Source organism: Vanessa cardui, chromosome 16 (genome assembly GCF_905220365.1).
Source record: "Vanessa cardui chromosome 16, ilVanCard2.1, whole genome shotgun sequence".
NCBI lineage: Eukaryota > Metazoa > Arthropoda > Insecta > Lepidoptera > Nymphalidae > Vanessa > Vanessa cardui.
In genome coordinates this window covers 11944698-11970245 of record NC_061138.1, presented here as the reverse complement: position 1 = coordinate 11970245, position 25548 = coordinate 11944698, and the positions used below count along the sequence as shown (strand labels likewise).

The window sequence follows — 25548 nt, the reverse complement described above, 5'->3', positions numbered from 1 at the left end:
GAAATCTTAGGTGACGATGGTGATCAATCACTGGTCACCCATAAGCCCATTCTCCCCATCCCCTACCCATTTAGAACAAGGTAGATGTAAAATTAGGAATGAAATTTAATTAATATAATTTTGTTTGTCTCTATGTCGTGACAAATTTTCGTTCCACTGAGTTTAAAACAACAAATTTTAAGTTATACTTTAAAATTGAAACATTAGTGTAGTATATGTGTCTAAAATTGTAATGTGTTAGACATTATGATCTATATATAAAAATTATAAACATGAAACATAGACACAATATTAAAAGCGCAGACCGTTTTTAAATTTAAATTAAAAATATTACTAAATACTCGTAAAGGTTACTATTTATATTAGATAGTGTTTCTGAGAAGGTTTTATTTAAAGTATTATTATATAAGATGTGTTAGTTGCCACCCACGTGACGTTTATTTTATGGTCCTGTCTTAAATATTTCTATTAAATTATAATCAAGAAATTACCGCGTTACATAACACTGAAATTTGAAATAAACTTCAGAAATATTTTCATTTCCAGTTTTTGATTCAATGTACACTTCCAAAGTTTATCCGTACTCGGAATAGCGCAAGTTTATTCCAAGAATAGCGACTAGTTCCTTTGTAAACTTTGTATAAGTTTAAAATTTTTGTTAAACAAAATATACTCTGAAGGTAGTTCTATAGATTGAAATCAACATCTTAAAATTTACTTGATTTATGAGTAGTAGTACTGGTAGAGAAATTTGCCATTTACGAATAAAGATATTTGGGTTGGTTTCCTTTTTTTTATAGCCATGTTTTTTTAATATCATAGCTATTTTGGTCGTAGCTGTTCAACAAATGTATAAATAAAATGTTCTACCGCACATTCAGTCAAACCATATTTATAAAGACAACGACAAACATGATCGTTTCAATATTTCAAAAGACAAATGGGGACCATTCCATTCCATTGGGAAGAGAAAGGACTTATAACGTCACTCTTTGAAAAACACTCTTCCTTCAATTATACACACGTAAATATAAATACTGTCACACAGTAACAGACAAATAATTAATTAGCTCGGAGCTTAGAGATAGGAAAGTTAATGTCAAAGCTACGTTAAAGCCTCTCAGAACGCGCTCGAACGTAGAAGAAACGATATAAAAGGAAAACAAAGACAGCATCTTCTTCAGTGCAGGGCCCTTGGGCAGATTACGGGGTCGAATGAACACGACTCGAGAACAACTACTCCACACTTACGTCTAAAAATGACACTTTCTACTTTTCAGTAAAAATCACTTAAAATATAAATAAATTTATTATTTGTTATAATCATGAGTGTTATTATTATCATCGTAAAAAATCTTTAAAGACTTTTGAACGTCATTTGTGGTTACTAGGTAAAATTTTATGTTCATTTAATTTCATCCAGCCTACGGATGCCTGCAGCTTAGTGGGCTTAAGGCTTTATTGGTGTCGCTTAAATAAATGTGCGAAAATTTATTGATATAAATCACTATGTCGAACCAGTCACGAAGGGTAAATATTATGTTCCAGTTTGATACATGAAATATACATACATATTATAAGAATACAGAAAATATATCCTGCACTTTTAAATATGACAATCAAATATGTCAAATATATATACGTATTATCATACACCGATTACATAAATATTGATACTTTATGTACGCCATGTTAACGTAGTCAAGATTCGGAGAGAATAACGTATAGTACAACATAACTTAGATGTAACATCAGCAAATTCATTAAAACCGATTACTGCCGATCTATAAAACCAATAGAAATAGCTCCCTATCGCGCCATTCGACGCTGTTCGTCGCTATAGATTCTCGCGTCAGTACAACCCGAGAAACCAAGAGCAAGTAAATCGACGTGTCAAATTGACGAATATATTCGGTCACATGATATTACAAGTTATTACGTTTGTGTAAAGATCATATTCACATAAGAAATATATATTGATAATTTGAGATAGCGTACTTAATTCTGATGTGATCCTTTTACGAATTTTACCGATGCTACATGTAATTTGTGTCGTACTATAAGTGACACATAAACAGCAGAGAAAGGATATATTATGTTTCTAGACTAAGCCTATTAATATTATTGGCAATTAAAGCTGGTAGGTACGGCGGACGGGTATTTACCCGGCAAGCCCATTTGGGCTACCTGATGATAAATAGCCATCGTCGCCTTCCTTACTACACACCAATGCGCCACCAAATTGGATGCTAAGATGTTATATCCCTTGTGGTTGTAGTTACACAGGCTCAGTGTTCCTCCAAATCGAAATACAAAAGTACTGCTATTTGGTGGATATTTGGAAATTTGCTATTAAAATATCATGTAGAATATGAAGAGTTCCTGCCCAAACAGACTTTATTTTGAGCTCATATCACCATTCAATTTAAATTAAATGGCATTGTTATACAAAACAACGCTTGTTTATGTTTTTAATTATTAATGCGCGCAAATTAACGCCCTAATTAGATTTCCATATGAAACGAATTTTCTTTTATAACTCCTCTCTTGTTTGTTTACTTTTTAATTGCTTATTTTTGAGCATGAATAAAAAGTTACGTGTATGTGTTAAAGATGTTATATATTTCCTGATAAAATTATTATGTTACAAAGTCATGTATAAAAAACCAGTTGAATTTAAAGTTTGTTGAGGAAAGGTGCGATGGATGCAATATCTTCACAATCGGGGATCAGCTTTCCTTGGAACTGGATACAGGATTTGGCGCAGAGAGGCCCCTCGAACCACGAACCGAACATCTTCTTGCACTGGGCGCAATTTTCCAAACAGATTTCCAAAGGATCCCATCCAGTAGCAATGGCTGGGGTGGCGTTTATTTGACTCATGCAGAAGAAGATAACCACACAGAAGAGAGCGTAGAAGGTGAATTTTCCTGCCATTTCGATGTGCCTGAAAGTTGCTTGTATTCGATGAAGATTTGCTGATAACTGTGATATCCCATTGGATCGCAAGCATTTTATACAAGAATCTACCGGTTTCCTAAACGCACCATGTGTGTTAACCACGGGTGGTTGCGTATTGTCCATTATCTAAATTGATTTTTTTCTTATTAGATTTTTCAAATTATAGATGTACTAGCCGTGTACACGATGGTATACTTCAGCGGAAGAATTCTGTAAAGTTTGTCTTCGTTTTTATTCATAAACGGAAGACTTAATGTCGATTTCCACGCTTCTAATTAAAAAAAGGAAACATCTATACAGATTATCGTGCCCAATGTACCCTACTTGGTCATTCATTTTTGTCATAAGTTGAAGCCAATTAATACCAATTTATATGATGCAAATAAAATTTTCATGTGACTGATTGACATATTGTTGTATGCCAAGCATTACAACGTAAACCTGGGTAAAATTTACGACATACAGGAACTTAGCGAGAAATTCTAAATGGGGTTAAATGAGGAGTGAATGTTTGTCACTAAGTTCGTCATTCGAAAGTTCGAAATACGAAAAGTGGTAAGAAGGCTTCTACTTCTGCTTATGCTGAAAATTAAATACCCAGTAAGGTAGAATTGGACATGAAAACTTACACAGACGTTCCTTTTTTTATTAAAAGCAATGAAATCGACTTTAAGTCTACCGTAGTAACAATGAAGACAAGTGTTTTCCGATGAAGTATATCATCGTGTACATGGATAGTGTATCTATAATTTCCACAATCTAATTAGAACGAAATCGATTTAGATAATGGACAATACGCAACCACCCGTAGTTTACACACACGGTTCGTTTAAGAGAACTATAAGATTCTTGTATAAAATGCCCGCAATCCAATGGGATATCACAGTCATCAGCTTATCTTCGTCAAATACAAGTAACTTACAAACACATCAAAATGGCAGGAAAAGTCATCTTCTACGCTCTCTTCTGTGTGGTTATCTTCTTCTGCGTGGATCACATAAACGCCACGCCAGCCATTGCTACTGGATGGGATCCTTTGGAAATCTGTTTGGAAAATTGCGCCCAGTGCAAGAAGATGTTCGGCTCGTGGTTCGAAGGGCCTCTCTGCGCCAAATCCTGTATCCAGTTCAAAGGAAAGCTGATTCCCGATTGCGAAGATCTTGCGTCCATCGCACCGTTCCTCAACAAACTATAAGTGAAACTTTATTTTAACACTTGGCTTTGTAATATAAATATTTAATCAAGAAATATAGAATATTTAACACGTACTTGTAACTCTTTATTCGTTTCATGCTCAAAAATAAGCTATTAAAAAGTAAATTGTAAGGTTAATTAGCCAATATATTATATTATGATGTATTTATTTAATACTATGTAATATATACACTAATAACTTTTTAAATTCATGAGTTATAACTGGCCATAGTCACATAATGACTTTAATTATGTAACTATGGCAACGGAAAAATAAAGAGGGAAGACTGGACATTCTTTGGGGAATATATTTTTTTTATGTTGAAATGTGAATAATAAAATTAATGTAACAAAAATAATCGAATTTACTTGGAGATAATCTTAGATCCTTTTATCTCAGAAGTGGGATAAAGGTATTGCGCCCACAATATTCAGTAAACATTGCCGATAACTAATCATCAATTATAAGAGTTGCATAGATATTGTCGATAAAGTATCTCCGTAAAAATGGATGAAGTTACTAAAAAAAGCAAGCACAGGCAGCGAAAACGTCGTCGTGACCGAAGCGGAATGCACGAGCAACGAAAAATGCGATCGAACGATTGTTCCTTGGGATTTCTTCGTGTTAAAAGTCGCAGTGTTCGCGAACAGTCTACGAGACGTCGTGATGAATCGAACCGGAGACGCAGCCGTGGCCGACGTCGCAGTCGGAGCAGCAGCTGTAAGCGACAGAATCGACGTCGCCTCAGCCGGGACTCGGATGGCAGATCCAACAGGAATGATCGTGGCGGGCGCTCAGAGTCTAGCAGCGAGCGTCATACACCTTCAGTTTCTGGCGATCGACGTCGCAGCCTTCGCCGGGGCTCCGCCGGAAGATGCAGCGGGACAGGCCGCAGCGGACGCTTAGAGTGCAGCGGCGAGCGTCGTACACCTCCAGCTTCTGGTCACGTGAGTACTACTAATGTTCTTAATAATGACACACAAGTGATTCTTGCCTCATTAGTAGAACTCTTATCCAAAAGTCGATCCCAGAGTAATAAATTTCCTATGCTCGGTAATGTGATTCCCGATTTTGACCCTATGGTCAAGAGCCAGACCATGTCTATGTGGATCAAAAAGGTTGAAGAGTGTGCAAGGCTTTACGGTTGGGGGGAAGAGCAGATCATTCACTACGTATTGCCTAAACTGACAGGGGTTGCGAAGACGTGGTATCAAGTTCTACTATCCATGTCTGAAATTCTCCTGCAAATCGATACAGACGGTTTACTGAGGCCTGTAACGTATTATAGCTGTAAAACTTCAGTCGATGAACAAAAGATTCATTCCTTAGAATTAGAAAATTTAGCAGTTATCGCATAATTGAATCGCTTTCGGGTTTATTTACTAGATATATAAGATTTATGCGTGGATAAATTATAAAGGTTACTCCAGTGATTACAGTGACAGCGACTAGAGTGAGAGTTCAGAAATTAGAGAGTCAGAGATTTAGAGAAAGAATAATAAGTATAAAACAAAATATATATATTTTTAAATATTATTTTATAATGATAATAATAATATAACATGGATTGTTTTTAATAAGTGTGTAATGCAATAAACAATTGATTATTTACGATTATTATTTTCAGTTGATCAAATTCCTACAATATTATTAATTTTTTTTTTTGAGATTTAAGGTAATGATTTTAAGTAGTGTGTGTCATTACTAAGAATGTTGATATTTTGATGTAAATTTGAAACATATGAGCAATCCGTGCAGATAATGAATGGCATTCAGAAATGGATGTCGCACATATGATTGCAAGATAGTTTTTAAGGCCTGAGCGTAAGTTGTCGTGACTGGTCAGTGCAGAAAATGAATGGCACCATGATAACGGTGTCGCACAGATGACCTTAGACTGTGACAAATTGCGCAAGAAAAAGAAATAGAGAATGAGAATGAAGTATTATTAATGAAATTGAATTATGATACAGATTTGTGATTATGATAATGATTATATAATGAGAATATGATACATGAATATGATGTACTAAATGAATTCGAAATGTAATTATGGATTATGTACATTTATATATATTATACTATATTTATATATATTATACTGATTTTGACATAGATTTTCAGGTTGTAATGTTTAATATGCAATTAATAAATTTATATCATTTGTATAAATAGCCTAAAAATTTACAATATTGATGTTACGATTTGTAATTAACTTTTACCCGCCCTATGTGATGTCTTTGGGCCAATGTATGTTCTATATATTATCATTAATTGTATACCTTAATTAAGCTAGTATTATTCTGTTTACTTTTTTTTTTTTGCTTTTTGTTTTTTTTTTTTCTTCCTATGTAAAATTATACGAGCTAGTGGGAGGACCCACTAAGATAGGATGGCCGAGCTGTAAGGTTAATTAGCCAATATATTATATTATGATGTATTTATTTAATACTATGTAATATATACACTAATAACTTTTTAAATTCATGAGTTATAACTGGCCATAGTCACATAATGACTTTAATTATGTAACTATGGCAACGGAAAAATAAAGAGGGAAGACTGGACATTCTTTGGGGAATATATTTTTTTTATGTTGAAATGTGAATAATAAAATTAATGTAACAAAAATAATCGAATATACTTGGAGATAATCTTAGATCCTTTTAAAATAAACAAGAAAACAATATGAAACTGCACTATCAGATTATTTCTTTAATTTGCAATGATTAATTATTTTAAAATATAAAAAGCTTATTTTACATAATAATGCAATAACAACAATATTTAATTTAAAGTTTGTGGTGAGATGAGCTCTAAAATAAAAAAAAAATATCAGGAAAAAATGATTTCTGTAGTGCATATATTTACAGAATACATATTTCCTTACATAGACATAACAATATTTGTGTGTTTTGTACAAAACCAAGTTAATCCCAGAATGGACTAGCCAGATTTGTAAATAAAAATGTTTACTTTGAACTGTCAATTTATTGAGAACGGATAAACATTGCATAACACTTCCACCCACAAGGCGGGCGTTGTAATATAATACAATATAATAAAATACAACAATAATGCGCGACTGCCCGAAACATTCGAGTAGTTAGCGTGTTCCATCACTCAGCTGTCTCATTAACTCATTAAATCTAGCTAATTAGCCAAATATTACTTACGGCATCAGCTATATATCTTGTTCTAGTGTTTATGAACTGAACAATGTCATGTTCTTTCGTCTTCTTTTCTCAATTGTCAAATCATTTATGTCACAAAGAGAGAAACGTTATTAGTAAAACTGTTATAGGTAAGTTTAGTTGGTGATAGAGCTTTATGCAAGTCTGTTTGGGAAAGAACTCAATATTTTCTACAGCCAAAAAGCATGGTATCATGACAATATTTTGGTATGACTGCGTTCTTGTTTAAATCAGAACGCCCGAATCAGAATGTTTCAATGTCGAATGTGTAAAACCAAATATTTCTATTAAAATTAATTGACGATTATATACTAAATATTTATCTTCCAGTTATTATTGAGATGGCCCAATGGTTAGAACGCGTGCATCTTAACCTATGATTGCGGGTACAAACCCAGGCAAGCACCACTATATATATATGTGTGTGTGTGTGTGTGTGTGTGTGTGTACTTAATTTGTGTTTAAAATGTATCTCGTGCTCGGTGGTGAAGGAAAACATCGTGAGGAAACCTACATATGTCTGATTTGAAATTGATATTCTGCCACATGTGCATTCCACCAACCCCACTCCAAAATATGTTCCAAGCCCGCTCATTAATGGAAGAGGAGGCCTTTTCCCAGCAGTGGGAAATTTACAGGCTGATACTTTACTTTACTATTATTATTTATTGCAACTATAAAGAAAAATCGTTTTGCATTATTTAGATTGATGGATAATATATATGGATAGGAAAATGGATCAACTGGTGGTAGTGGTAAGTGGTAAGCGTAGCCTATAGAAATTGACAGCGTAAAAAAAATTAACATTTCCTTATATCGTCATGCGCCACTGACATTGAAAACTAAGACGTTATGGCGACACAATACTAATTATTATTGTTTGGTCACAGAATACTCGATGAGTGGGTGGCAGGTGTCAGGTTTACACAAAGCCCTACTGTCAAGCATGAAACTTCTTATAACTTTGAATGGTGTAGGACTTTAGTTTAGATGATATATTTTGTGTATATGGCCGACCACCTCCATTTGAATATCGGAACATGTTTAATTATCGTCCTGTGTATCTAAATTTGGACAAAATATGTCAATTTTGTTATGTATTTATTCTTTTATATAAAAGTATCGTAGTGGTATATTTTTTTTCCAAAGTATTTTTGTTATCTTCTTTATTAGGTGTCGACCAAGCATTTGTATATTGACTTTATATTCGGAATTTTCTGAGTGAAGATTATTTTTGGGATTAAATCTCAAATCTATGTGTATCTTGCAAAAGTCGCTGAATATTTTAACATTACAAATGTACCATTACATTCAGCGTGTTTCAGAAAAGGCTCTTGGATAAACATGATTATGCAAAGTAAGTCTCTGGATTACTTGAATTTTTTACGTTTGGATTTTTTTTATTGCTCTTACTTAGAAGTTACCTCAAATAAACGTTTTTTTCTTTAATTATATATTAACAGACCATTAGTCGCCACCCAGATTTAATTCAAATAACCCAATCCGATGATAACTAAAGTTTTTTGTTTTTGTTATTTTTCGTAATTAGTCAACTTTCGATAGGATCAAATCTAAACTTACACATTTATAGTAGCCGTCGCATATATGTATAAATAATCTTGCAGCTCGATTTTCTCTGGTATTTTAAAATTACTTGGTGGCAGGGCTTTGTGCAAGCCCGTCTGGATAGGTACCACCCACACATCAGTTATTCTACCGCTAAACAACAGTACTCAGTATTGTTGTGTTCCGGTTTAAAGGGTGAGTGAGCCAGTGTAACTACAGGTATAAGGGACATAACATCTTAGTTCCCAAGGTTGGTGGTACATTGACGATGTAAGGAACAGTTAATATTTCTTACAGCGTCATTATCTATGGGTGATGGTGACCACTTACCATCAGGTGGCCCATATGCTCGTCCGCCAACCATAACATAAAAAAAAATTAATATAATTTGGGGCTTGAGACTCTGGTATTTTTAAACGACTTCAAAAATGAGGAGGTTATCAATTCGTCTGTATTTTTTGTTTACCAAATACGAATATCTACAGTTGCGTCATAATATGTAAAAAATATTACATACATTCACGATAATTTAGATAATATCCGTTAGAATCAACTCGATTATTAGGTAAGATGATTAAGTAAAGTTAAGCGTATGACACCAGTTCTCGACTCTATGAAGTTAAACAAGTGTGGGCGGAGATATTCGTTTCTATATTAATAACTCGCAAATTCTTTTCCCTTTATTTAATAAAACCTTACATTTAATATTAAAAAATATAAATAGTCAAGGCTTTTAAAAAACACATACTTGATAGTATGAACTTAATTAATTAATTTTCGTAGAGAATTACGTAAATTTAACTAAATATTTTTTTTCATGTAAATATGTGTGTGTTATATAAGAAATACAAACAATAAACTTATAATATTTGAAAAAGATATTAACTACCAAGTCTTCTGATCTGGTTCTCTCAATAAAATCAACTTTCTGAAGTTCGTAGCTTTACTTCGATATGACGATTTCATAGCTCTTTTAAGTACTTGACATTTTTAATTTTGCAGCTTATTTCTGTCCCTTTCTATCATGTTCTTATTCAAATACTTCATCCTTTTCTAAAGAGCTTATAAACCTACTAAAATATACAGAAAGTTCGTTCTTTTGTGAGATTTTACATTTCGATTAATTACATTTCGGAAACATAAATTGCAAATTAAAAAAGAACTTCATAACGGCCATTAATAAAGAATGTTACCAGTTAGCGGAAATACTATTCGTTATTTAAAAGCCGAGGTCACACGAATTTAAAAATACTTTAAGCATTTTTTTTATTTGTACTGGTTATTTGTCTAGTATAAATGAGGGTATTCTACTAAGCCATTAAAATAATCAGAAAGCATCAGATGCAATGACAATACTTTATAATTTGTCGTTGATGAAAACTTGAAGGTGCTGAGTAAACGTTAAAATATTTGTTTCTATGAGTTGGCGACACTTTTAGTAACTCAAGTGCTGCTTTTTTAGCTCAAATACTGAGTTAGAGAGGTAATGGCGCTGTTGTCTAGCGTTCAATGCCACAGGACAATCTTATGGAAGGTGAGCATTTTAAATAATATTTCATTTTCTTATGTGTGTTTAATTTTAATACATTTATTATTATATTTATACTTTTTCATTGTATAATTACACAATTATCTTACATAAAAGCTAATATTACATAAAGTTTTAATTCTGTTACTGTACTGCATCATAATTTATGTATATTTACTTACAGTATCGACATTTCAGAGACGGCACCATTCTCAACGAATTTAATTAACTTACATGACTATCATTACATAGTATAAAACAAAGTCACTTACCGCTGTCTGTCCCATTGTATGCTTAAATCTTTAAAATTATGCAACGGATTTAGATGCTGTTTTTTTAATAGATAGAGTGGTTCGAGAGGAAGATTTTTGTATATAATACATGGACAATTCAGTAAAGGAACACTGATAATTTTAGAAGTTTCTACTCGTGTGATATAATAGCATTGTACACATGCAAAGCTGGGGCGGGTCGCTTGTGTATTTATAAAAATTGAAAAAGAGTAACTACTGACTTTTAATTCAAAAGTGCTTATAAAGGCCTACTTGAATAAAGTATATTTTGATTTATTTTATTTCAAGTATAAACCTCAGGCTCCGAGCTTTATTTAAAACAAAAACAACATGATGTTTAAAGTAAGTTTACTGATGTAGATAAATTCCAAACCGGTGGTAGCTTCACTTAATATAGTTTGTTAAATGAAGATTCAAAAGGGCTTGTATAAATTATATTTTGACAGACGTGATCTAAACAAGATTGCGAAACAATGATCTCACAATTCCCAAACTATCATTATCCAATTAAACTGCAAGCTGACACATTCGGAGACGGGATTTGACTATCAATAAGTAAGTTAACTGTTTCAAAATTGACTAAAGAAAATTGAACTTGAGATATCCATAGTTTCACGTCATTATTTAGGCACGGACTTTAAAGTAAAGTAAAAGCCTGTACATTTCCCACAGCTGGGATCAGGCCTCCTCTTTCATTAACCCAAAATCATCGGTTAAGATGCACGCGTTCTAACTACTGGGCCATCTCAGCTCAAATCACGGACTTCAACACTGACTTAAAGCAATTCTATTGATGATTTTTTTTACTTTTTTGACAATAACTGTTATTATTGTGATCATTGACACAGCCTCGTCACTGTTATTAATTGAATGTTCAGACAAAATAGCGATAATCAGGCCGCGACTTAATGAAATTTTATTACAAATTAGGTTTCAATGTAGATTTTGTTCATTGAATCGATCTGTTTTATTTAAAATTCGTTTGTTAATCGTTACAAAATACATGATGGATATTTGAGTCGTTAAGCGTTACCACCGCTACATTTGTTACCAGATTTTTCGAATAACCAAAATATTCCATGAATAAAATATTTCACTATAGTTATGTTTAAAATACTATACAGTCGATTGTGTTTCGATGTCTGTATATTTTTTTGACGTATTATGCTTTTGTTGAATCCTACTATCCGTGAACCAATGACGTCACCGGTGACACCCACGCGTAGAATGGCTACGTCAATAAAATCTGCTACTTTCAAAATCTTACTTCGTGGTATAGCTTTGTGCCCGTCTGTGTATGTACAAAACATACCAATACTAAGTATGTACTTAGTATGTACTTAGTATTGATGTATTCCGGTTTGAAGAACGATAGGCCAACTTAAGGCTCGAGAAACATAACACTTTTGTTCCCAAGGTTTGTGGCGTATTGGTGGTATAAAACTTAATTAACATTTCTTACAGCGCTGATTTCTATGAACAGCGGTGACCACTTACCATCAAGTGTCCTTTTACCCGCCTACCTATGTTTTAAAATAATTACAATAATCAAAATAATTATACATATATTGGATGAAATAAGTATAACAATCCAAGCAATGATAGATAAATTAAACAATGAAAATTTATATTAGAAAATAACTACACAGTTACGACATTAATCTTCGTATCTTTTAGTGCTACGGCGTAGCGTTTCCCGGCTAGTAGCCAAAGAGACAAATTAGTTTTTTAATTAGTTAAATTACATTGTTTCTCGTTACTTGCTTGTTTAGCTTTGCTACCAATTAATATATACTTTTTTATGCTATAGGTTAGCGGATGACCATTGGCCCACCTGGTGGTAAGTGGTCACCAACGCCCGAAGACACTGGCGCTGTAAGAAACATTAACCATTCCTTACATTTCCAATACGCCACAAACCTTGGGAACTAAGATGTTATATCCCCTGTGACTGTAGTTACACTAGTTCACTCACCATTCAGACCGGAACACAACAATAATAAGTACTGTTGATTGGCGGTAGAATATATGATGAGTGAGTGATAACGACTCAGAGGGGCTTGCACATAGCCCTACCACCAAATAAAGCACAAACTTAAAATCTAAAATAACCATTTTGGACATAATTTTTATTCAATACTAGCTGTGCCCGCGACATTGTACGCGTTTGAATTTAACAAAAAAAATTTATTGTAGCATAAGTTACTCCCTATTATATCAGTTATCTACCAGTGAAAGTCAGGTCAAAATCGATCCAGCGGTTTCAGAGATCCAGTGTTATATGTACCGTATATAAATATAATACATATGCGTTGAGTAACAAAGGGCTATTTTAATATTACAAACAGACACTCCAATTTTTTTATATGTATAGATAAAACTAAGTAAAACTTCCTGATGTAACCAAAATTGTCCACAGACATTGTAAATATGTAATATACCAACTAATACCCACTAATGCTGGGACCTAGAGGTTAGTTTTCAAATTTCACATACAGTTCAAACTGGAACTTCACAATACGACATACCATCTATACATATATAGAAGTATGTATAAAATATGAGACGTATTTAAACATACTGTAAATGTTTTTCAACTGACACCATTTCACTGAATATTCACGGGGACGTTTATATTTGAATAGAAATTGCAATGAAAGCAAATCAATGTATATAGAATAACAATACGGCGGTAACTAGTCAGCCATTCATCGCGCTAGATATCACTGGAGCGAATTCATTGTTTACAGAGAGTAATCATTTGGAAATGTTTACAGCAACGGTACATGGCTCGGCTCCATTTAGACTAGGCCAGTTAGAACATGGAAATCCTAAATGACAGCCTATTCATATATAAGTATTTATGAATTTATACAAAATTAATAAATTACTTAATAATTATTTCAATTGTTATTCTATATTTTTATATGGATCAGAGTGTTCGGCCAAAGATATGAATGAAACTGCATGTAGCGGATATAAGAATGTTGATAGGGATGTGTGGTGTTACGCGAATGAATATAATAAAGACTGAGTAAGTAAGAGGAAGTTTGAAAGTGGCACCGATAGTCGCCAAGTTATTTGGAAGGCGGCTGTCACGGTATCGGTATGTTATGAGGAATGAGGAACATATTGTGAGGAAGGTCTTGAGCATGAAAGTGGATAGATACAGAGGTAGGGGACGACCAATGAAACGGTGGATGGATTGTGTGAAAGATGATGAATGGGCTGGAAAGAATATTACTGATGAGATGACGTCAGATAGGAAAGTACCCCAAGTATATTGAGATAAGGGAAGGAAAATGATGATGATGATGATTCTACATTTTTATATTATTGCAAACAATTATTTCCATACAATTCGCAACTATTGTTAATTACTTCGGAGAAATAAAAAATCTCACGCACTTTTATTGTTTACTAGTGGGTCTCCCGCAAAACTTCGCATCTATTCAAGAGATGTTTTAGAATTTTCGCACCTTTTTCCGCTCTCCAAAATTAATAATTAGTTAAACTGTAACAATTCGATAAATTGCAAAAACAATCTGCCGTTACAGAGATTAGCCGAAACAAACAGACCGACAGGCAAAAATTTAAACAATACTATTTTGGTATATGTACCGTGTATGCATATTCATTTAGTAAACAACGGTTATTTTAATATTACAAATAGATACTCCAATTTCATTATATGTATTTATAGATATCCAGCATCCAGGGCCGGATTAAAATATCGGTTTCTAGTACCCTATATATTACTACTACCACGCAATTTTCATCTCCCCATTCAAACAAAACGAGCAGAGATGGCCCAGTGGTTAGAACACGTGCATCTTAACCGATGATTGTGGCTTCAAACCCAGGCAAGCACCCCTAAATAAACATGTGTTTAATTTGTTTTTATAATTCATGTCGTACTCAGCGCTGAAGGACAAAATCGTAAGGAAACCTGCATGTGTTTAATTTCATAGAAATTCTGCCACATGTGCATTCCATCACACTGCATTGGTTGTTGTTGTTGTTCAAATAAAATCAATAATTGGCTTCAAAATATTCCGTACCTTATTATCCAGTGTTTGGTCAGCTTAGAGAGTCTGATAGTGCCAGATTATTCATTAGGCAGTGTAGGCAACTGCTTAATGGATAATCCGGCTCTGCCAAAATGAAGTGTTTCAGTTTAATCAATTCGGTTAAATTGGATTAAAATTCGGTTGCAAATTTAAACTCACGGTAACAAATGAAGTGAGGCTTGAAAATGTGCTTTATTAATGAACGCACACACAAGCACTTTTGGATCGTGATGTGTTTACCAAATTGGTTAAGCGTACAGCTTCTACTGGGTCGGAATTTAATAACAACTATATGTGCAAGTGACTTTGTGCGCGTTCGAATTTCGAAAAAAAGTTATTGTTGAGGCTAAGTTACACCTTATTACATCAGCTATCTGCCATTGATAGGCCAGTCAAAATCGGTCGAGCCGTTCCAGAGATTAGCTGGATCAAACAGACAGACTAACTAAAATTAAAACAACTATTTTAGTTTATGTACCGCATCTGCATTAAGTAAAAAGCGGTTATTTTAATCTTACAAACGGACACTCCAATTTTATTATACGTATAGATAAAAACGAAGAGATACTAATATTTTCTCGTACTACAGATATTTAGATTTTTAAAGATTCGTTACGAAAATAATTTACGACATCTGACTCTAAAATCATGTAACAAGTATTAGTTTGATAGTCGTCCATTTTTTTAAAAGTGGAGGTAAATGGGCTATCTTAAGTAACGGGTTATCTAACCTTCGGCCATAGACAATGGCGCTGCAAGAAATAATAACCATTCCTTACATCACTAACGCACCACTAACGAGATTTTTAGTGAGATAATACGGACATTGGAATTACTCAAGATAAGCCTACAAGGGAATTAACTGACTTACAATATATATATAACACAGACTCAGTCTACATAAAGAAACATTTATTTACCGGTTAATTTAATCTTTACAACACTATTTAAATTTCTATCTGATATTTTTAAAACTAATAAGCAACGACTATGGTTCTATGTTCAAATTTAGTATTTTATTATCACTTTCACAAGGAATCAATGTGTTTTTCATAATGATTCTATATTAAAATTTAGTATTTTATCACTATCACACCAACAATTTTATATTCTAACCAAATCAACGTAAATTACGAGGAAATTTGAGGATTGCTTGGAACGATGAGAAAATACCGTAAATATACCGAGCTGTTAGGGACATATAATGAAGTTTTCGTACATATAACGATCTATAGTTTACGATACGACATCAAAAGGTATCTACTCAACCCTTCGATTGATTATTGACTAACCTTATAACATACCTGAATTGAAATTGACCTGGAACTCGATATTTTACATGATATTGATTATTAATTCGGCCGCAACCGATTTGGATTTGCCTGGTGAGTTCTTTATGTCAAGTTATTACTGAAATCGGATTTATAGGGATAAATTCCGCTCGATGTAAGAGCTGCTTAGTTTGGTAGGTTTGATATTAGTGGGTAACATTATCTATAGAAATTTAAGCTATTATTATAAGAAAATAATTTTAAAATATTTATATCATAGAATATTATGCAATGAAGTAAGGCTGTTAAACTATTCTAAGTATCGTCAATACATCGCTTTATAAAAACTGGTTCACAAATGGAAAATATTACAAAGTGTACAGCGCTCAAATGTAATTACTTAGATCTGCCATAAACTTCAACTGAAATGTACACTAGAAAATCTGACTTTCGTGGTGAGTATGCGGGACCCAGTGTCACTGACTGCACAGAATATCCACAAGAAACCCATTGGTACCCATTGGTTGGTGGTTGGCTGTTTTTTATTTGTAATTATATAAAATTAATAATATCCAGTGTTCTTTGAATATACCTGAAGTATGTTACAAAAAAATTTCTTCAAAGTCTAAAGCTAGACGGCACTTTTAAATACCTACTTCAGCAGGATATACTTGAATCGGAACTTTTTTCATTAGGTAGTTTCGTCCATTCTCTTCTTGACAACATTTGATAACATCAAAGTGCGGCTTAAATTTATGTTTGCCCACCTAAATATTGGTACAAAGATCTATATTAATATTGTGGAGGAAAAACTTTGTATCTTTTTATGAAAAAAATATCGCGAACGGTACAGTAAATATTTGACACAGTTAAAGCAACAGAATGATAATATTTTTATATAATACACAATAGAAATAAAAAAAATAACACTCTATCATTAACACAAGCGCGTGTGTGTTCTTATTTCACTTTCGCTCGCGTTTCAGATTATTGGTTGTTATATGTTAGGCAAAAAAGTATCTATGTCCCTTTCTTGGAGTTCAAGTTTCCTTCATACAAATTTCACCATAATAATGAGTATTTAATACTTGAAATTGCTTTTATTTCGTTTTTTAACAGAGATTGACCAATGCTTTAAATATCTGAATTTAAAATAAAGTTTACGATTTAACTCCAGGGTAGTACTAGATTTTAATGCTGGTCCTTTATTATAGATAGCTAAATTGTCCACAAGGTAGTTTCACCAACATATTATATATTGGCACTGTAAGAAATATGAACCAGATCAATACGCCACAAACCACGGGATATGACCATTTATTTAGATCTAGAACACACCATTACTATATTCAAGTGATGTACCTCGTATAAATTAAAGACTATATAAGGAAACAATTATATATGTAATTAAATTAAACAAAAACTGTGAGAATAATAATTTGACTTAATGTGGAAAGTTAAATACTAAAAGTATTTTAAAATCTTAATAGAATCTTCCGACATTAAACTCAGTACTTTATCTAAGTACGCTGTGACTTCTAATTAAGATTGTTACAAAGTAAGGCTATTTGAGCACATTTTTTATGCATTTTTTTTTAAGTTTTACTTGAAATATAGAACACAGATAGTAAATCGTATTTTAATGTTTGATACGTCAAAACTGAGTTAATTATGGACCATTTACGTTTTTTTTAATTTATCCAATCAGCTTTTAGTTCTTTCATCCCTGTGCTATCCTAATTCAACGCTGATAACAAAGATTTGCTAAAAAGGCAAGTGACCGTTAATGTTAATTTTAATGTCGTTTAAGTATTGAGCATGTATTTAAACGTAATAACATTCAGTAGGATTATTTAAGCTTCTAATACAATCAACTAAGAAAGAAAAATCAACATTTTTATGAATGAATTTAACAACAATATAATAATACGATTTTCATTCGTATAGTATATTGTTCGTTAGACTTCAGCTTAAATGACTGAGTGAATTCGCTTAATTATAGACAATGTTATCGTAATTGGCATGAGTTAAAGCGCCGCCATTCCAATTACCATTTTGTCATTGTACTTAATCTACTGCTAGGATTAATAAAAGAAATAAATTAATTCAATAATCATGAAAATAAACTTACAGCACATTCCGGTTCAGTGGTGTAGGATCCGTTGCTAAAATACTTTTTAGGGCATTCAGACCACGGCAACTCGGCCTGGAAGCTCTGCGCGAAGTAGAACAAACACCATGCAATGATCGAATTGTAGTACAACGCCACGTTGAACGACACCACCGCTGAACTGATGCCAATTCCACCCAGATATGGAGATACTTGGTGCCAGACACCAATAGCACCCTTTCTCAAACGTTGACCAATTGCCAGTTCCAGATAAAAAATCGGTATTCCCTCAATAGCTAACATCACAAAGTAAGGGATCAAAAATGCTCCACCGCCATTCTTTTGTGCCAAATACGGGAATCTCCAAACGTTACCTAATCCGACTGCGTATCCAACAGTTGCGAGGAGGAAAGTCAACTTGCTGTCCCAAGATTCACGTTCTATTTCAACACCCTCAGGCTTAAATCCCCCTCTATCGTCTCCGGAACTGGCCTTACTTGTTGGAGTTTCAGAGGAGCGTCTGTTAGGACTTGTATCTTCAAAGGCCTGATTTGTTGCGCCGTACATAACATGAGTTCGATGTATCGGGTGGCCATTCTCCATTGTCACCAGACGACCCCTCAACTCCTTCATTTCCATCCGGTCCAATGAACGCTGAGCATACAAATCCCGGGAACTCTGCCGTCTCATCAAATGAGCCGTGTTCGCCATTTTCGATTGCTTTCAATTCAAATTCCAATATTTATTTTGAGCTGTATTATAGTTTTTTTTATATTTTAATTATTTATTGTCGTAATATTGTCATACCATATCTAAACTTTAATAAGCTTCGTGCTCGTTGTCATGGCACATAATAGGGACCAGTAAATGGCATATGATTAATATGGACCCCTTTACTGCATGCCGTAATTGGTCACAAATTGATTCCAATTGAATTTTGGCCATATTTGAAAAGTTCCGACTTAAATATTCTTGTACACGCTTATGGACGATTAAATCGAATCACAACTAGAGGCTTGTTAAAGATTTCTATAATTTCACAAAATTTGTACGAATGCCGGCCGACGAGGGTGTCGAACGTCACTGGCGGGAAACTGTGGGATAAAGGGGGAGGGAATTCCTAAGTCCTCACAGCGCATGCGTGATAAAAACGAGCTTTATAAAATAGGTAGCTTGGCTATATATGAATGCTTTTTGTATCCCTTTGACCATTAATCTTCAGCCGCATACGTTCGTAATAGCTCTCTTCCAATATAATAAAGACGGTCAAGAAGGATTTCTTCTAAGAGTCCTCTAATTATTATTATAAGAAATATCTTAGGGCTAAAAAAAGAAAATATATTGCGGGTTTTATATTGTATAAAGGTAAAATTGAACCGTTTAATCCATTAGAATTTAAGAAGTTCTGATTATTGTTAATTATAATACTTGTAAATATATAATTTATTAACATAAGAATTAATAACATTAAATGCTTGAATATATACAAATATGAATCAGCCCTCCTGTCACCAGTGGAGGCAATGAGGCGAGGTGTTATACTTTTGATGAAGCTTTTTGCACCACTACTCCAAGGGCCAAGCGTTTCGACAGCAAAGAGATAAGAAAAGAACCGATGCCGCTGAGGAAAAAGCTGAAGCAAAAAAAAAACTAAATATTCGTGTACTATATCTAATTACTTTTTTGTTCCATTTACTTCTAAATTGAATAAAGAATGAATCAAAAATTTTTTTATCGTTATACTACAGATGCTGTAAAGACGATAGCCTTCTGACCGATCGCTGATTCGATTTTCTCTACTTTCACCTTTGGCTGATACTGAAAATCTCTGGACAGGACAACGCAATTACTATATTGGCCCGACCTTTGTGACCTTATAAGGTACCCATCAGACCCTCGTTATATAAATGCCCTATTTATGACCAAATATTACGATCAATAATACAAATTAATAGAAGAACCACAAGGATATTAAGAAAATTTTATCATATTATTAAAGCTAGTTAGATACACATAGTCTTGTATGTGACTTTTTTTTGTAAAATTTTCATGAATAGATTATACCCCTATAGTTAGGAAATGCATGGAAAACTATGGGTTATTCGGTGATTTTTAAACGGATGCCCAAAAAGGTGTGATATGCTTTCAGGCCTAATTTGTGAGTTTTTGTATTCTTACATTTTTTTTAATAAATATGAACACCAATATTCCCCTGGCAGTGGTACTCGTTGAATTGTCAGGAAAAAAATGATAGCAAAGTTATTATTACTGAAAGCTTAAGAAGTGTTATACATGCTTGATCAATGACTGTTTAATATAAGTGTATTTTTGCCTTGGACATTGTTTGTAATTCTTTAATTCTATTTTTAAATGTTTAAACATAAATGAACCAAAAAGTTTGTATAGATATTAAAATCATGTTTTTACTATTTTATTGTTCTTGAGTTTTCATTACAACCCTAACTAATTACATAGATTTCAAGCTCGGCAGCGATAGGTTTTGGTAGTAAATATGCTCTTATTCATTTTACTTCTTGTAATCTGGCGCTGTTCCAACTAGCTTGCATTGAAAATATGAAATTGTTATGAAATGAAGATAGGGAATTGGGATTATAATAGCTACCAAGTTTTAATTTCCATGATTTTTAACTAAACTTCATGAAGGTATATGTTTTTTAAAGATCAAACATTTTTAAATTATTATTGAGTACAAATCTTTTATAATTTTTTTATAAGTAAAATATATTATTCAAATATGTTGTTATATTAACTGACTAAGTAGAACATATAATTTTATTAATGAAATCATATAGCTACATATATTACTATCGATAGACACATAAGGTAATACATTTAGAGATACATGTTTAAACTACTCGTAAGTTAGGTTAAAATACGTTCTAAAATATGTTAGATATAACTGTTTGATATATTAAGGTACAGTAAGTTCAATTTATATGAAAAATAAACTGGTCTTATATATTAAAAATACCGCGTATTACAATTTCAAAAATTGGTCCTTAAAATGTCATTTATATAAATGATTCCGATTCAGAGTTTATAAAAGATTAATGCGCTGCCAGACTTGAGATATTTAAAAGTGATGAAATCTTATAAATTACAACTACTATCTGTAATAAAATAGATAACGTTAAATAAAATAAAAAGTTTTATTCTAATTTTACTCAAAATAGTAGTGAAAAGTCTACATTTACATACTATGTTGTGTTTTTATTCATTATTATAATTAAATTTGTGTACTTTAATAAGACAAGTGCTATTACAAAAATGAAAATAATATGAGCAAAAATTACACAAAAGCTTTATAATATAGGAGTAAAATTAATATTTTTTGAATACATTTAGGTAGTTTTAGATTGACTTATTATTGATAATTATATTATGAGATTTTAGAAATAACAAGTAACAGCACTTCTTTGTGCTCGGGATATATTATTTAATATTATGGTAACATTACTTAACTATTTGACTCGTAAGTCGTAGTCGACACTCGACAGTCGTAATTTCGTAGCTTGGAATATGGCTAGATATGTTGTCACTGTCAAAATAAATGTCGACATTCGGAATATTAAATTAATACCTTGACATTATTTAACTGATCGACTATGATATCATTCAAAACATGTCGATTTCTACACTGAAAGTCAAAGTTTGTGTTATTAAGACGCAGAAAAGTTAATCTATCAAATTCTGAGCCGATACCTTCGAAATGTATTGTTTACAATGGTTGATTCCCGTGCTTCTGATTCCGAAACCAATAAACCCGGCGTTAGTGAACACACACGTCATGTTTATGGTGTTATATCTAATCGGATTTTTCTTGGAGAGGAAGCCGTGTACAGTCTGCAGTGTTGTATTCCTAGCGGCCATCATTCTGTTCTGTTATAGTGGTATCGGCAATTGCCTGTTCTGGGCGACCCAATGTGAAGGTGAGAAGTATGACACTTAGCGCTTCCCGTAAAGAGTAAGCTCCAACGTGCTCAAAGTGCAAACAAGTGTTCCTGAAACCGAAAAACGAGTGTCAATGTAAAAATCCACTGGATTTGAGTCTTTGCCACTTCTTAAAATCCATAAAAAAAACGATACGAAATAAGATATTTTTGTAAATAAAATGAATTTTATTTACAATTTGTGGTGTATGAATAAGGGAGTCTGATACTGACATGTACTTATGTATTTCATTTGTTATTTTTATTAATTATGTGATCGCAATGATTATATGGTTATTGTTAGAGATATCTGTTATCATATTGTGAATAAAAATGTCAAAATTTAAAGTTTATTAACTATTATTTGTTTATATACCCAAGCCCTTTCATAAACCTTTAGACTGTAAAAATTTATATTAAAAATTCCTTGTAGACCTTAATATATTAACTCAAAGGTAGATGCTAATTATCAATATTATTTTTAAAACAATAAATTATGAAATAATTTATTATCTAGCTTGTCGATACAATTACGTACATACATATAATTATTTTTTATCATGATAAGATAAAGGGAATATCACTGAAGTATATAAAAAATTGTGTATAATATCACTTTATAATAACTTAGAAACCCATAACTATACATATTGAAAGGCCCAAGATTATATGGTATACCATATTATCTAAATACAGATAATACTAATTACGTAGCATGACTATTTGCACTAGCCTATCTTGATCTATAAATATTGACATTTGGCACTAATCTGTTGTAAACATCATCACATATTAGAACTATGAATTTGAATTTAAATACATAATAATTAAACTTTAGTCAATGTAACACTATAAACAAACTACAAAACATTAACTGTTTCAATAAACAGAATAAATGAGGTACTTTTTGCATTGATTTTGTCCTATCATTTACTTGTTTTCTGTTCTTCAGATCAAGTATATTCTTAGTCATTATATTGTGATATCGATGGTGTAATTAAAAATATAGAATTTCCTCTTTAGGGAACAGATACAGTAACATAATTATCTATGTTTCAATTAATATTTGTTATGCAATGATAAATAATTACGCATTGCCGTCAAGCAAGATTATATGATTTATCCATAATACATACAAGTGACAGTAGAATTTGTATCGATAGGTACTTTCTCGCATTATGTAAATGATATAATCAAGTTGTGTACCGCAAACATCAACAATCATTATTATAACATGAAGTATACCAAAGATGAACATGTTACAATATATCATCAATGTATTTCAATACGTGTCTAGTAATCATTATAGACGAAGGTTTTATTATAGCTTCCATTGTTAAATTTTATTACCTACTAATTTAGGACATACTAAGCTTGCTTTTGGAAATATAAAACATATTCCAATTTTAAATTTACTATTCCATATCTGTAATATTTAATGCTATTTATAAGACACATTTTTCAATTGAAGATGTTTTTCAAAGATATTTCATTTGTTATATTACTTCTGAAAACTAAAATATAATTAATTGGGATAGTTTTTATAAATGAGACAACGTAAATTTGTTAAGTAATTATATATTAGCTGGTTACAAGATGGTATCTTTGACGGTTTTGATGTTTACATTATAAATTGGATTGATACATATAGCACTTAACCTAATGAAGATTCTCCTGACCCTGAAACAAGAAAGATATCAATTACTAGTCATATTACAACCATGAATTGGAAGATTGAGTTGCCAACACTTGTCATCGATGATATTATTTAACCATGACACTAAATCAAAACTAAGCAAACTAGTTGAGGTTATGTTGATGTAAGTATTTTATCTAGTACACTGAGTGATCATTTAAATAATTTCAATGAAATTGATGAAGAAAAACATTTTTTAAAGTTTATTTGAATAGATTTTAGTTGTTTTATTATTGTAATACATAAACTTATTCAAGTTAGCTTACATTAATCTAACCAAATTTCGATGGTAAGAATAAAATCAAAATTGATGAGAGGTTATCTTCACATACAGTTTTGCTATTCTAAGTATACGAACTAAGTAACACTGAATTACCGCTTATCTTAGTCTTCTAGCTTCACGCTCAGACTCGAGGAGTGTCAGGATGTCTCCATCACGGACCGGTCCCTTCACGTTTCTGATGATTTGACGACTGGTTTCTCCGATGAACTCTACTTTTACTTGAGTACATTGACCTTGGGATCCAGTACGACCCAGAACTTTAACAACGCGGGCAAGAACGTTGGGTTTGTCCATTTTTTCTAGAATCTAGATATCGAGCGAATAAAGGAAAATACACGTGCAACGCAACGAGCGTATACGAAAAAGGACAGAAACACAGATTAAAAATTTCTACTATAAATTTATCGGTTTAGTGTTGTGCTTTACTCGAGCTAAATAGAAAATGACAACTAAATGAGCAAAATCGGATAAGATATTTTTTGATTAAGTTGTAAATTATTTTGTGATTGTTGTTATGCATTTTAATAGTAGTTGCCTTATTTTATTTACTTTTTATGTAATTATTATTGTTGTGTTGTTTTAGGTTATGGGTCTCCAATTCGTCTAGTGCTATTATGCCTTCAAAATTAATTTGAGCATGTAATCTCGACCGAACCGATCAATCTCCATCGTGTCTTCTCCATCGCACGTGACATTGGCGAAATAATCTGTGCCTCTTTGGCACAAATAAAAGCCACAAAAAAAAAAAAAAAAAAAAAGATATTTTTTTTAATTTCCAGCTGTTTTATTTGAACTAAAATATAGTCTTAAAAATCAAAAAAAAAATATTAGCAGCTATTTTCACCTATGATCAGTATCAATCAATAAATAATTACAGTTTCTATTATTATTAATTAAACAGATATTAAATATTCGTTATGTCTCTAAAGAAAATATATCTATCTTCGAAATAACTAAAATATGTACGATAATTTATCAATGTAAAAGTAACAGAAAATGCAATTTTTCCAAAATTATAATTTGGCGTAATACACTCAAAAGATACATTTGTTTAGTTAATTGCGTGAACGTATCGAAGTTGAGTTCTAATGGTATATGACTATATGACTGTTGAACATAAACTTAATATTATCAAAACTTATTAACCGAGACCGATATTCACTAGAATATACTCTCTGAAACAACTTTGGTAAGTTGTTGACTCTGAGGTGAAAATATCACTGGTCTAATCCAGCGTCTTGGTAACAAAATGCCCCCTGCCCAACCCCTCAGCGCTATTTGGTTGCTTTCATCTTACAGTCCTGGATTTGGACAGTGATTGCAATGGCGTCTCAACATCGCGATATAACTCCAATCAATATGACATCTCTTCAGTGCCTCAAGCACTGCTCAGGTTTCGGCAGCATATATAATTAAAGGCTTTTTCGTAGA

General features: G+C 32.5%; 5 protein-coding genes across 5 annotated transcripts in view; 2 read left to right on the top strand and 3 right to left on the bottom strand.

The window, feature by feature from the left end:
* The window catches only part of LOC124536007 (sodium-dependent neutral amino acid transporter B(0)AT3), a 30921-nt gene extending 11670 nt beyond the window's left edge, over window positions 1-19251 (bottom strand). The window contains exon 1 of the mRNA XM_047112374.1: window positions 18210-19251. Coding sequence (XP_046968330.1) covers window positions 18210-18899 — 690 coding nt within the window. The 5' untranslated portion in view covers window positions 18900-19251. The remainder of the gene's footprint in view (window positions 1-18209) is intronic.
* On the bottom strand, window positions 2677-2937 carry LOC124536010 (eclosion hormone-like). The gene has a single exon (XM_047112376.1). It carries the CDS (start codon window positions 2935-2937, stop codon window positions 2677-2679), a length of 261 nt encoding a protein of 86 aa, XP_046968332.1.
* On the top strand, window positions 3896-4156 carry LOC124536008 (eclosion hormone-like). The gene has a single exon (XM_047112375.1). The coding sequence runs from the start codon at window positions 3896-3898 to the stop codon at window positions 4154-4156; it is 261 nt and encodes an 86-aa protein (XP_046968331.1).
* A 2444-nt stretch (window positions 19252-21695) lies between the features above and the next one.
* LOC124536289 (bladder cancer-associated protein) lies at window positions 21696-22491 on the top strand. Its single transcript, XM_047112806.1, has one exon. The coding sequence runs from the start codon at window positions 21919-21921 to the stop codon at window positions 22156-22158; it is 240 nt and encodes a 79-aa protein (XP_046968762.1). The 5' UTR covers window positions 21696-21918; the 3' UTR covers window positions 22159-22491.
* A 1208-nt stretch (window positions 22492-23699) lies between these two features.
* Window positions 23700-24502, bottom strand: LOC124536290 (40S ribosomal protein S28). Its single transcript, XM_047112807.1, has 2 exons — window positions 24211-24502; window positions 23700-23818 (listed from the first exon to the last, which is right to left on the bottom strand). Exon 1 carries the CDS (start codon window positions 24409-24411, stop codon window positions 24214-24216), a length of 198 nt encoding a protein of 65 aa, XP_046968763.1. The 5' UTR covers window positions 24412-24502; the 3' UTR covers window positions 23700-23818; window positions 24211-24213.
* Between the last annotated feature and the right edge of the window lie 1046 nt (window positions 24503-25548).

Excerpts from the sequence above, each read along its gene's own strand:
- LOC124536010 (XM_047112376.1), bottom strand. The coding sequence starts at position 2,937 with ATGGCAGGAAAATTCACCTTCTACGCTCTCTTCTGTGTGGTTATCTTC.
- LOC124536008 (XM_047112375.1), top strand. The coding sequence starts at position 3,896 with ATGGCAGGAAAAGTCATCTTCTACGCTCTCTTCTGTGTGGTTATCTTC.
- LOC124536289 (XM_047112806.1), top strand. The coding sequence starts at position 21,919 with ATGTATTGTTTACAATGGTTGATTCCCGTGCTTCTGATTCCGAAACCA.
- LOC124536290 (XM_047112807.1), bottom strand. The coding sequence starts at position 24,411 with ATGGACAAACCCAACGTTCTTGCCCGCGTTGTTAAAGTTCTGGGTCGT.